The 12,369-nt window shown below is 40.0% G+C and overlaps 1 protein-coding gene across 3 annotated transcripts in view; it reads right to left on the reverse strand.

The window, feature by feature from the left end:
* Nucleotides 1-8,679, reverse strand: part of oxnad1 (oxidoreductase NAD-binding domain containing 1) — a 10,588-nt gene extending 1,909 nt beyond the window's left edge. Inside the window, exons 1-6 of one of the 3 annotated variants that reach the window (XM_085262186.1) lie at nt 8,464-8,679; nt 8,071-8,183; nt 6,019-6,085; nt 5,797-5,900; nt 2,555-2,696; nt 50-295 (exon numbers count right to left, since the gene is read on the reverse strand). In XM_085262186.1, coding sequence (XP_085118312.1) covers nt 50-295; nt 2,555-2,696; nt 5,797-5,900; nt 6,019-6,085; nt 8,071-8,183; nt 8,464-8,469 — 678 coding nt within the window. In that variant the 5' untranslated portion in view covers nt 8,470-8,679. Of the gene's footprint in view, nt 1-49; nt 296-2,554; nt 2,697-5,796; nt 5,901-6,018; nt 6,089-8,070; nt 8,184-8,463 lie in introns of all 3 variants that reach the window. The other 2 variants (XM_085262185.1, XM_085262187.1) reach the window with 2 other exon arrangements.
* Between the last annotated feature and the right edge of the window lie 3,690 nt (nt 8,680-12,369).

Below are 12,369 nucleotides of genomic sequence, written 5' to 3' on the forward strand. Positions count from 1 at the left end.
ACAAACCTTCTCATAGATTTTACACACATGGAAATTTTCTAAAGCATACCTTGAACAGCAGCTCTTCGGTGTTCTTGGCACTGTAACAGAGGTGGGCGGAGCCTATGTTGTAATCCTGGCCACCTGAAGCTCGATTGAGACGCAGCAGATCTGCTGTGTGCAGCATAATTGAATACAAGGGATTGATCCCTACACCTCCAGCCACCAGCAGCAAATCCACAGAGGGTTCAGATGGCGATGGGTCAAAGAAGAATTCCCCGCCGACACGCATGGCCACTCTGGAGCCCACTGTACACTGAGAGGAAGAGGGAGAGACGGAGAAGTGGAAGGAGTTTGAAACAAACTGCAAAGCCAGCTAACTCGCATCCATCAGTGATAAGAAGCTGAAATAAAAATTTTCAGAGACAACAAACTGCATCTAAAACCAGCCTCAACAAGTGTAAAAAGCCAATTTTAGATCATACGCACTACAAATCGATGTTGCTGCTGTACGAGTGCAGCCGATATTACAAGTTACAAAAGGCCTTTTGAAGTCGAGGAGAGCACTAAATATGCCTTTATCTGCTTTAGCACACATGACCACTCGCCCACATGATAATGCATGCAGTCGTAATCTGCTGTGATGGTCCCTACACTATCCCTGTAACACAATATCAAACAAAAGGATCATAAAGTGATCTCAGAGCTGATAGATGTAAGTCTCAGTACCCTCAAACACACATCGCTCGTTCCTATTTACACACAGCATAGTAGCTCAAAGCTATTTTTTTGAGCCCATCATCAAACAAAGAAGCTGCAAACAAACATGTAGACTACAGAAAGGGAGACAGAGCTGGAAGAAAACGCTGTTAATATTCATACAACTACTGGCACCAGTGGAGTTTAAAAATGATGCGTTTGACACACACACACACACACACACACACACACACACACACACACACACACACACACACACACACACACACACACACACACACACAGTTGTGATATATTTGCTCTAGAATTTGATTTCATATATTAAAAGGGAAAAAAGCTATCCATACCTATCTGGTCCTGTTTTAAAAAAAGTAATTGTCACCCTTGTCATTTATTCCTGCGGTCTACCATTTATATTTTATTCCAACAGAGTTGGTGCAGATCACCGACAATTTTGTTATACATGTACACAATGTTCCCTCTAAGCTGCGCACGTGCGCAATTGCGCACTGCTGGCACGGTCTCTGCGCACAGAAAATCTGTGTTGCGCACAAAAGAAAAAAATCTAACCTGCATTGAAATTAAAATTAATACTTTAACAATTCTGTTTTGCAGTGTTAGTCAGTAAGTAACTGGCTGCTCCAGTATGGGATTAGAACGATGCCACCATATCCCATAGTCCAGCCAATGATGCGATTCACATTCGTATATACGCAGTTAATCAACGTTGCTGACAGCTATGACAGCGTCCTTATGTGCCGACACCGGTGTTTTAGCTAGCAAAGCGGCGTGGCTGATGTGGAGTGAAGCCACGTTAATGACAACGTGTACAACCATTGGAGATGTGAGCAGGACAGACGGAACAATTGACGGAAAAAGTGTGGACTTATACCAGTTTTTAAATTGTGTTGATAGGCCACGTAAAACCAGACCACAGACTCATAATACAAGTCAAAGCTTTTTTTAAAAAGAAAGAAAGTTGTGTTTTCAAAATTGGAGTTCAAGTTATTTTTACTTCCAATAGTGTTACCATACTACACAGGTCAATGACTAGATTTTTAAAAAATTTTCATTGTAAATGGGCTAAAGCAGTTAATTAAAAGTAGTCTAACATAAATGTAAATGCTGTAATTTGATTATTTTAATAAACCATGTAACTTGGATGGATTTGATGCTGGCGTGACCACAGTGCACACGTCTGATGTCGCTCACAGTGGTCCAAGGGACCGCTCGGGGAGTTTGCGTGTTCGCTCAGACACGTGAAAAATTAGAGGGAACATTGCATGTACAATAACAATAAAAGGCTACTCTATTCTATTCTGTTTAAGGGAACCCTCCTGTACATACAGTCAGAGGTGTTTATTTGAGATGACAAAATTATCTCCATCTGCTCTTGATGACATCATGAAGAGCCATGAGTTGGGAGCAAAGAAACTGTTTGACACTGAGCATTTAGAGCAGTCTGAATTTCTGACTCATGTTTGCTGACCTCACTGTGTGACATTTTGAGCCATGTTTAAAATTAAATCCACCATTATAATAAATAAATGACACAAAAGGAAAGATACAAGAGAGCTCAATTAATGGTTGTTCGCAGATAATAGGGTGTATGCAAACACACACACATCAAACAATTCTAAAAATATCAGCTCATTTATCTTGTTCCATTCAACACTTGTGTGATTATGTCGTAATGTGGATTGTAATGCTGTATGTAATGTAACCTTATCCATTATTGGTCTTAGCCTCATGATTTTTGAACCTCTGCTGTTTTATAATATTCCTTTCAGTTTTCTTGATTTTCATACAAAACCAGAGATCTGGATACCATAAAGGTCGTGATTATTGTACTCACTGTAGTGTGGACCCAGTGGGCTGGTGGGTGTTTGGCATATTTGACAGCCAGTTCAACAACTCCCTCCCTCTGCAGCAGACCTGGGCTGGAGCACATGGAGAAGCCTCCAACCTTCTCCACATCAGGGATAAAGAAATCCACCCTGCAGACACACAACAGCAAAACACAGCATTTAATCATTCAGTTTATTGATTATTTACATTAGCAGATGTTTGAACTTGATCCATAGATTGTTTCACTGATTTTATTGTCACTTAGTTATTATTTTTGGGAACAATATAAAGATGTCTTTGAACAGTTAGCCAGCGTAGAAGAGTAATATATTAGACAAACTTTGGGAAATTGATCGGGTCTAGCCATCATAAGGGCCAGGAATGGTGACTGTAGCACAAATTGGTACATGCCTACTTGCTAACAGTTAATAAAACAGCAAAAACAAAAACAGGGCCAAAGTCGAAATGCTTATAGAGTGTTTCCATGTGCATCGACGCAGCAGAAATCCTCTTTTGGAAACCAGGGACAACAAAACAGAACCAGATGTAAAGCTGATCAGTTTATTCAAAGTGAAGCATCTCTTTCTTACACATAGTCACATCTGTCAATCAGTAGGAACAATAGAGTAGTCACAGTGGGAAAAATGCAGTGCTAAACAGTTGGGCTAATGTTCCACCAACACAATGACCTACTGTTACACCAGAGAGACCCTCAGAGGCATCATAAATATGGATCCGCTGTGAAATCATGTACATATGTTCCATCCACCTCCTCCTTCTCTTCCTCCTCTCCCACCTGGAGATGAACAACTAAACAGTCCCTTTTTTCTTAAAAAACATTGCAAGTTGAGAATTTCCATCTATTTACATTCATTATCAGCCGCCGCAGGGCAACTGGCTGCCAGTTTTATTTCTCACCACCGCCCACCAACAGTATGGGCTCATGTACATACTGCATGTGCAAGCTACACTAATTAACAATGGCAACACTGACTGACAGACCAGGACTGAGAACAAAACAGAACCAAAAAAAAAAAAGAAGCTCTGGCTCATTGAAGAAGTTCCCAACCTGCTATTGGAAGAGTCTCTTGACGTTAGCTTAAACATTTCCTCATGTTATGCATCGGTCAAAAAGCTGCCAGTATACGAGCAACATCAAGGACGATAAACGCTTCCCCGTGTGTCTATTTTCAGTCATCCTCATCTGACTCAAGGCTTTAAATGATTAAGAGGCTTCGATCCTTCCTCCGGTTGATGGTATTGACCAATATGAGGACTACAGCTGAAATTTACTGGAAGTTCTGTAAGAAGTGCTTGGAAAAGATGAATCTGACACAACCCTGCCCCCATGTGGTGATTATAGGCACTACATGACAATGACTGATGAAGGAAGACCTAAGTGCTATCACTGTATTGGGTTTCTAATGGCACCATGAAGAAAACAGAAAAACTATTAGCTTAAATTTTAGTAGTAAACCAAATATACTTGTAATTACTTTATGAATACATGCTATGTAATTTATTGTCTTTTGCAGCTAGAAATCAAAGAAGATGGGAGTGTATCCACTATTTTAAATTAAGTTATTCCCAAAGTCTTTAGAAAGAGAACAGGCCTTTGTGTGTTAATGGACGCATTTTTCTTTTACAGCACTACAGTTTACAACTGAAAGCCAAATCTCTGCCCACATTACCAGGCTGCACTCTCGAGTCACACCAATAACGATGCAGCTCTGTTGCCTTTTGTTGTCCTTGGTTTTTCTAAATTGACAGACGCTATTACAACCCAGTGTCACTACACAACAATACGGCCATTTTACCTCAGGCATATAGAATGACGGGCCCAAGCACTCGTGGTTGGAGCTAACAATGCTGTTTATACCCAATTACACATAAATTACAGTGTAATAAAACAAAACAAGGACACGCTCTTGTTTGTGTGCCGTGCTGTAGAAAGAAAACATCATGCATTATATGCCACTTAGTGTACTTCCCATATGGCAAACGCCATGGGCATGTCTGAAAAACCACACTACTGCATAAACAGAACGACAAAGCCAGCGGTGTCAGGATATGTATTACAAGTCTGAACAGACGGGTGTACAACGAGGCCAGATTAATAGCTTCGTAAGCCATGTTGAACTCAGAGTTTTCTGTATCAGAAAAATGGGTCTCTATCTGGCTAAATCACTGCAGTAACTTATGCTGAACACATAACCTTTATGTATTTATGTATTCAGCTGGTGATGCAGAAAATGTTTAAATGTTTTTATACTTGTTTCTAATCTGATGACTAATCTCTTTTATATTGTTGGAAATGCAGCTATTAAGGCACAGAAAACACAACAAGAATACTAATAAAACATCTGTAACTTTGCTCTGCTTCACTTCAGCAGCATCAGGTAATATTCATATGTTGATTAATGGTTTTCTTTCGTTTTTGATTGACTGCACAATATATTTATAAAATCCCAGGCCAGGAAAATCACCTTCATGTTTTTCTGTGTTTTATCCACAGCTACTTTGACACAAAGGCATCTGCTGTGATGCTCACACCTTTGGTAAAGTCTCGCAAGTGTCAGCTTTCTTTTTATAGGTATACGAATATGGAAATGTACTGATGCATGATCTGAATTATAATATTTCTGACTGTCTGAGGCAAAATTTCCCCGATTCAAATTGAATCGAATCGATTCGGGGCCTTGTGAATTGCAATCAAATCCATTCTAGAAATCAGTGACGATACCCAGCCCTAATGCAAACACTCTTATCTACTCATTTTATTTGATTTTCAGTGTATAGTGAATGGTGATTTAGTGACTGGAATATATATATAGCATATAGGAATGAACTCTGACTTGACTTTTACTATGAATGTGCCAACCTGTGTTAATAGGATAGTAGTAATTACTTGGGTAGGAGATGTTCAGTCGGACAAACTTTGTCATGCCACCATTTCTAAATCACCCCAAGCATTGTGTATTTAAAAAAAAAGTTTTAATACTGGCATGCCATTAAATATGACAGAATGATCCATATTGGTAATACTGTTCAAATACTGAATACTGTTCAAATACAGTCTATAACTGTCTATAAGTTGTGTTTGATGTGCTCCTAGAGTGTATCCCACTCTGGGATCTTCTACTACTGACTGAAGCTGTCATATGAGTATTCTCACAGACATAAGTTTCAGAAAACTGCTGATTTCAGTTGTACCTTCTCTTATTTAAAACTTAATGAGAGTCTACTCACCACTGGCCTGCTTTGAAGGTGAAGTTTGGATGCACGGCTATTCTCAGTCTTTTTACCGTCTCTGACTCATTTATAATTCCACATACTTGTGCTGGATACAGAGTCTAAGTCAAAAACCCAGTTAGAGACACACAGAGAAGAGTTCAGTGGTGGGTTAATAATAGTGTGGCACAGTTAACAGACATCAAGATCAGATTCCTCAGCTACACACTGTAGACTTACATTTTGTCTGTAGTTGTTCGAGGTCCTCTCTAGGTGGTCCATTTGCCTTTTGGAGGACATATTTCTTCTACTGAAAAGGAAACGGTCTGGTCACTTGTCTCGTATGAAAAATACTGTGTCGTGCAGTGAAGAGCAAGAAAGCAGCCACATGTGACACACACACAAGAAAAAAAAAAAAAAAAAAAAAAATATAGGCAGCAAGTGGAGTTTGCCCTCACTGTCAACAGGGAACCATCGAGTTAAGGATCCAGTTCATCAACATTAAAAATACAAAAAACCCTAAAACAAAAACACAGTTTCTCACTAACTCTTCGCAGCTCATTCACAGCACCTCGCACACTGTGGTGTGCACAGGGCACCAAGTGCTGGAGGGGGCTCCAAAACAGGCTAATGATCATCGATCATAACAATCATAAGAACTTATTTAAATTCAAGAAAAAGTACATTAGGCACCGTCAGACAATTAGAAGCAATATAAATACTACAATGAATTATGGTGCCCCCTACTTCATCTCCCAGCGGTTAGCAACAGACCCGCTGCCTACTACCATGATGTGCACACAGACTACTTAATGAGAGTCACCAGTAATGAATGCAGCCTGGGTTTAACAAAACAGCAGCTGAAGTAGTGCTTGTTGTTAACTGCTGACTTTCTTGTGAGTTTATTAAAAGCATGCAGATTTATAGGGTTACTTAAAGCAGCAGGATTATTAGTGTGTATTACTACACCCTGCTAATACAGAATAAGACATAATTTTTTCATTATAAAATGATATAATTTTTTGCTTCAATTTTATTTGCAGGTTACAGTATTTGGACTACTCCACGTGTTTACATGGATGCATTACTGATACATTTGTATATCATTTTTTTTGTGGTGGGTAAACGAACTGCATATTTTCTTCTTCTATTTGATTTTTCATTAGTTAATGAATGACTGTTTTATCAGGGTTACACCCAGAAACATTTCACAAATGCTGAGAAAAGCCACAGACTGAAACATGTAACCAGAGAGCTGCATGCATTTACACATTTAGCACAACAGCAGGATCTTTAGTAATTATTCCCATAATTTAATCCAAGCAGAGACTCGAGATCAGTCTGGACCTTATGCACGTCTCACTCTGTACACTCTGTGTTATGCACCTGTAACACAGAAAATCACAGCAACCATTCTCCTGCCATCACAGCTGTGGGAACATTTTATATTTAATGTCACTAAAGCTCTTTTGTGTTTACTAGGGGCCAAAATATAATTCTTATTGAGTTTTTTCAGTTTATTCAAAAACCGAGATTTAAGGAACGGTCATTATTGGGCACATGGATATTTCTCAAAGTGTCACTGAAAAGTTCCAGGAATGTGACCATTAAATATATAAATCACATCCTAGAAGTTCCATTATGCACCCTTGCTTGTGCACTTTGGCTCTAAAAAGGATGCGGGATCTCCACCAGTATGTCAAAACTGTGATCCTTACACCTGATGTCTACTTTGGCAAAGTGGATAACCAAGTTGACAATATCAGCCTCGAAATTAATTCCTGTTCCTATTTCCCACATGGACATAAATGAAAACTATTTGTTTGTAGCTAGAGACCCAACTCACCGCCTCCAATGATTCTACACATTGAAGTCAGGACAGTTGGTACCAAATAATGATGATGTTTGCTCTCTGCAAATGTTTAAGAGCCACAGTGAAATCACAGTGCAATGATCATAATGGGACGCAACAGAAATATATAGGAAGCAATATAAGAATGAATTTCAAGGCTGATGTAAGGATTACCCCTTATAGGAAGTGATCTAAAAATAACAGCAATGCTGGAGGTAGTCTCCAAGATCTTGAAGAAGAGATGAAGACAAAAATGAGAACAAAAGCCATAATCTGACATTCTTTCTCATTTCATTTAGGCCTGTGGATAGTTTAAATCAGACTATATGGGCTCTGATTTTCTGTTGCTCGTAATACAAGAACAGGGGAGATGGGGGTCCACTCAAAAACATACACTTCTTTCGTTGTCAGAATCTACTTTGCCCCCTCAGGAAACTCACCTCACGACAGAGCTGGGGCCCAGCAGCCTACAGCAGAGCAGACCGGCTGCAGGACACGACAGACTGAAGGTTCGAGCAGTGGCGGACAGTAAACAGGAGATCCTCATCGCGACCTGGGTTCATGTCAGATTAGAGCAGAAAACACCTGGATTTAGCTTTCAAAGCCGGAGTCTGTACCTTATGCTTAGCATCACATATGAGTATTTTATACACCCACTTTTGTTTCTTTTCCGATCAGTATACACCTCCATGTATTAAAATCAGACTATTTTTAATGGAGTTTGGTGTGACCGCCTCCATCATGAGGTTAGCCGGCTAGTTGAAGCTAGCTACCGAGTAAATGCCGGTTACATTTCATTACTTGACACAAACTAATCATATTTTTCTTCTTACCGGCATAAGAGAGGACTTTACTTCTGTCAAACGCTCTTCATAATTGTCTCGTGTACCTTCGGAATAACCTTGGTGGTCTTATGATGACATGACGCGACAGGTGACTTCTTCTTCGTCGTTTTACTGCGGCTGGCGACTTCTTCTGTTCTAGTAACGCCCCCTGTTGGCAAATAGCATCCAGCGCCTGACCAGAACCCACATTCTTAGTTCAAAAGCAATTGTACTCCCTCAGAAAAAAACACAAACACAACGTAAATCCATCAGATGTCACTTGTGCTACGGTCTCATTATTTTAATAGTGACTTATTCACCAAAGTTTAATGTTTAGCGTTGAGCTCTGCAGGAGATTTTTGCCTTCTCTGTTATAGGTGCCATAGTGTATTAGACAGTCTCACAGTTTATATAGCCCATTTTAATGGATAGAATCCTTTAAATACTTTAATTCAAAAATTAACAAAATGCCATATTAATGAGGGCAATCTCCACTTTAGTTTTTTGTCACATGGCTGCTCTGTTGAATTTTACTTATTAATGCAGGGATAACAGGCAATATAGAAATAAATTTGGCTCCATCTTGTGGCCATAAACAGTGAACATTGCAACGCCAGAGGGTGAAATTGTGGTAGTGTCAAGGCTGGCTGTGGAGCAGGCAAGAATTGGACCTACAGTGGGGCAAAAAAGTATTTAGTCAGCCACCGATTGTGCAAGTTCCCCCACTTAAAATGATGACAGAGGTCAGTAATTTGCACCAGAGGTACACTTCAACTGTGAGAGACAGAATGTGAAAAAAAAAAATCCATGAATTCACATGGTAGGATTTGTAAAGAATTTGGAAAATAAGTATTTGGTCACCTCAAACAAGGAAAATCTCTGGCTCTCACAGACCTGTAACGTCTTCTGTAAGCTTTTCTGTCCCCCACTCGTTACCTGTATGAATGGCACCTGTTTGAACTCATCATCTTTATAAAAGACACCTGTCCACAGCCGCAAACAGACTCCAAACTCCGCCATGGCCAAGACCAAAGAGCTTTCGAAGGACACCAGGAAAAGTATTGTAGACCTGCACCAGACTGGGAAGAGTGAATCTACAATAGGCAAGCAGCTTGGTGTGAAAAAATCAACTGTGGGAGCAATCATCAGAAAATGGAAGACATACAAGACCACTGATAATCTCCCTCGATCTGGGGCTCCACGCAAGATCTCATCCCGTGGGGTCAAAATGATCATGAGAACGGTGAGCAAAGATCCCAGAACCACACGGGGGGACCTGGTGAATGACCTGCAGAGAGCTGGGACCAAAGTAACAAAGGTCACCATCAGTAACACACTACAACGGCAGGGAATCAAATCCCGCAGTGCCAGAAGTGTTCCGCTGCTGAAGCCAGTGCATGTCCAGGCCCGTCTGAAGTTTGCCAGAGAGCACATGGATGATACAGCAGAGGATTGGGAGAATGTCATGTGGTCAGATGAAACCAAAGTAGAACTTTTTGGTATAAACTCAACTCGTCGTGTTTGGAGGAAGAAGAATACTGAGTTGCATCCCAAGAACACCATACCTACTGTGAAGCATGGGGGTGGAAACATCATGCTATGGGGCTGTTTTTCTGCCAAGGGGACAGGACGACTGATCCGTGTTAAGGACAGAATGAATGGGGCCATGTATCGTGAGATTTTGAGCCAAAACCTCCTTCCATCAGTGAGAACTTTGAAGATGAAACGAGGCTGGGTCTTCCAACATGACAATGATCCAAAACACACCGCCCGGGCAACAAAGGAGTGGCTCCGTAAGAAGCATTTGAAAGTCCTGGAGTGGCCTAGCCAGTCTCCAGACCTCAACCCCATAGAAAATCTGTGGCGGGAGTTGAAAGTCCGTGTTGCTCGGCGACAGCCCCAAAACATCACTGCTCTCGAGAAGATCTGCATGGAGGAATGGGCCAAAATACCAGCTACTGTGTGTGCAAACCTGGTAAAGACCTATAGTAAACGTTTGACCTCTGTTATTGCCAACAAAGGTTATGTTACAAAGTATTGAGTTGTATTTTTGTTATTGACCAAATACTTATTTTCCACCCTGATTTACGAATAAATTCTTTACAAATCCTACCATGTGGATTCATGGATTTATTTTTTTTTCACATTCTGTCTCTCACAGTTGAAGTGTACCTCTGGTGCAAATTACTGACCTCTGTCATCATTTTAGGTGGGGGAACTTGCACAATCGGTGGCTGACTAAATACTTTTTTGCCCCACTGTAAATGCAGGACTCGGAAATTAGAAGTACAAACTAAAAAGTGGCTTTATTAACTTAAACTAAGCACAATATAATAAGATGAAAAAATTAAATCTACAACTCTTCATGGAAGAGGATTACTGCAAGGGAAGACACAACAAGGCAGGAGGATGAGACAAAAAGCAAGGGCAAGGCAAATATATACAAACACAGGATAACAAGAGGATGGGAAACAGGTGGGAACACAGCTGGGGATCACTAACATATTGACATCGGAGGAAGTAAAACTCGGCACGAGGCTTAGTGGAGACAAACCCCAAAAAAAGAAGGAAGGAACAGAATACAAGAAAAGAAAGGCAGACATGACACAAAGACAGAAAGGTAAACAAACACAGACAAGAGACAGAAACACATTTAGGCAGGAATAACCAGGGATTCCTGTAACACACTGAAACCAATAAATAATACTTAAAGAAAGTATGAAACCAGAACATAAAAGACTAACCCTTAGGCCACAGATAATCAAAAATACCAGGATAAAGAAAACTCAAAACAGGCCCAAAACTTAGAAAGCCTGGGACCAGGACACACAGCTTGCTCCTTCTTTTAAAGTCTCCTTCATGTTTGTTTAATGTTTCTTAATGATTTCACTAATACAGCCACATGCTTTTTGCTTTTTTCACAACTGCTTTCACATTTTTTGATGTGGAGGATAAAGGATTGTATAATACAGTACAAAAGTCTTCAGCCACCCCTCATTTCTTGGTGTCATTTCTTTCCCTCTACTTATTGATGATGATTTGTAACAAATAATTTGATTTGGATCCATCATTCCATAACACCTGTTGATACTGATTTTCAGTCCAATACTGTGTAATTTGACAGTCTCTTCTTCCCATTTCCCTTCATTAAGAATAGCTTCATGAGATCCACCCTTCCACTGAGGCCATTTTTTTTAAAAGAGGTTTCAGTGAACAGTAGATGGATCAACTGCAGGGTCAGATGGATCTCTCAGGTCCTATGTTAGATCTTGGCTGGTTTTATTCCTCTTTCTTATGGACATGACTTTCAGATACTGTTCATCTGCTGTACATAGTTTTTTTTAGGCCGGCCACTTCTTTTTCTGCCTGAACTTGTCCAGTTTCCTGGCATTTTCTAAAGACACAGTACACAGCATGTGGTGTTATGCCCAGTTTTTAGCTAATAGCTCTTTGGGAATCACTTTGTTGTTGCAAAAACAGAATTTTATGCCTGTCAAACTGTGTTTTCTTTGGCGTTGTTCATAGATTTGACTAAAAAAACTGAAACAAACTCTGTGTTTTTGTTACAGGCTGCTCATAACAAAGTGCCCGAAGTTACATTTTAAAACTGGTTCTTTGCTAAGCTGTAGACATAACACTGATTCATCGCTTGAGTTAGGTGCCTTTTTATGCTTAAATGGTTCAAAGGTCAGTGTTAAGTGGCTTAACAAACACGTTTGTAGTGCAGTAAAAACAAGTGCAAAGTGCAGCCTTTTGTTATTTGCCCTGCTGAAACTCATCTAAACACACTTGACAGTGATATGTATCAAGTTAAAGAAGTTTCTGGCAGTTTGTTTTCCAAAAAAATACTTATTCAGATACATTGTATTTGTATTCAAATTGTTATGAATTTAAACAGTTAGGACATTTTACTAT

This window comes from Mchenga conophoros, linkage group LG22 (assembly GCF_057382185.1).
Source record: "Mchenga conophoros isolate Kocher_MC1m ecotype Shallow Benthic linkage group LG22, M_conophoros_male_GT1.1, whole genome shotgun sequence".
In the NCBI taxonomy this organism is placed as follows: domain Eukaryota; kingdom Metazoa; phylum Chordata; class Actinopteri; order Cichliformes; family Cichlidae; genus Mchenga; species Mchenga conophoros.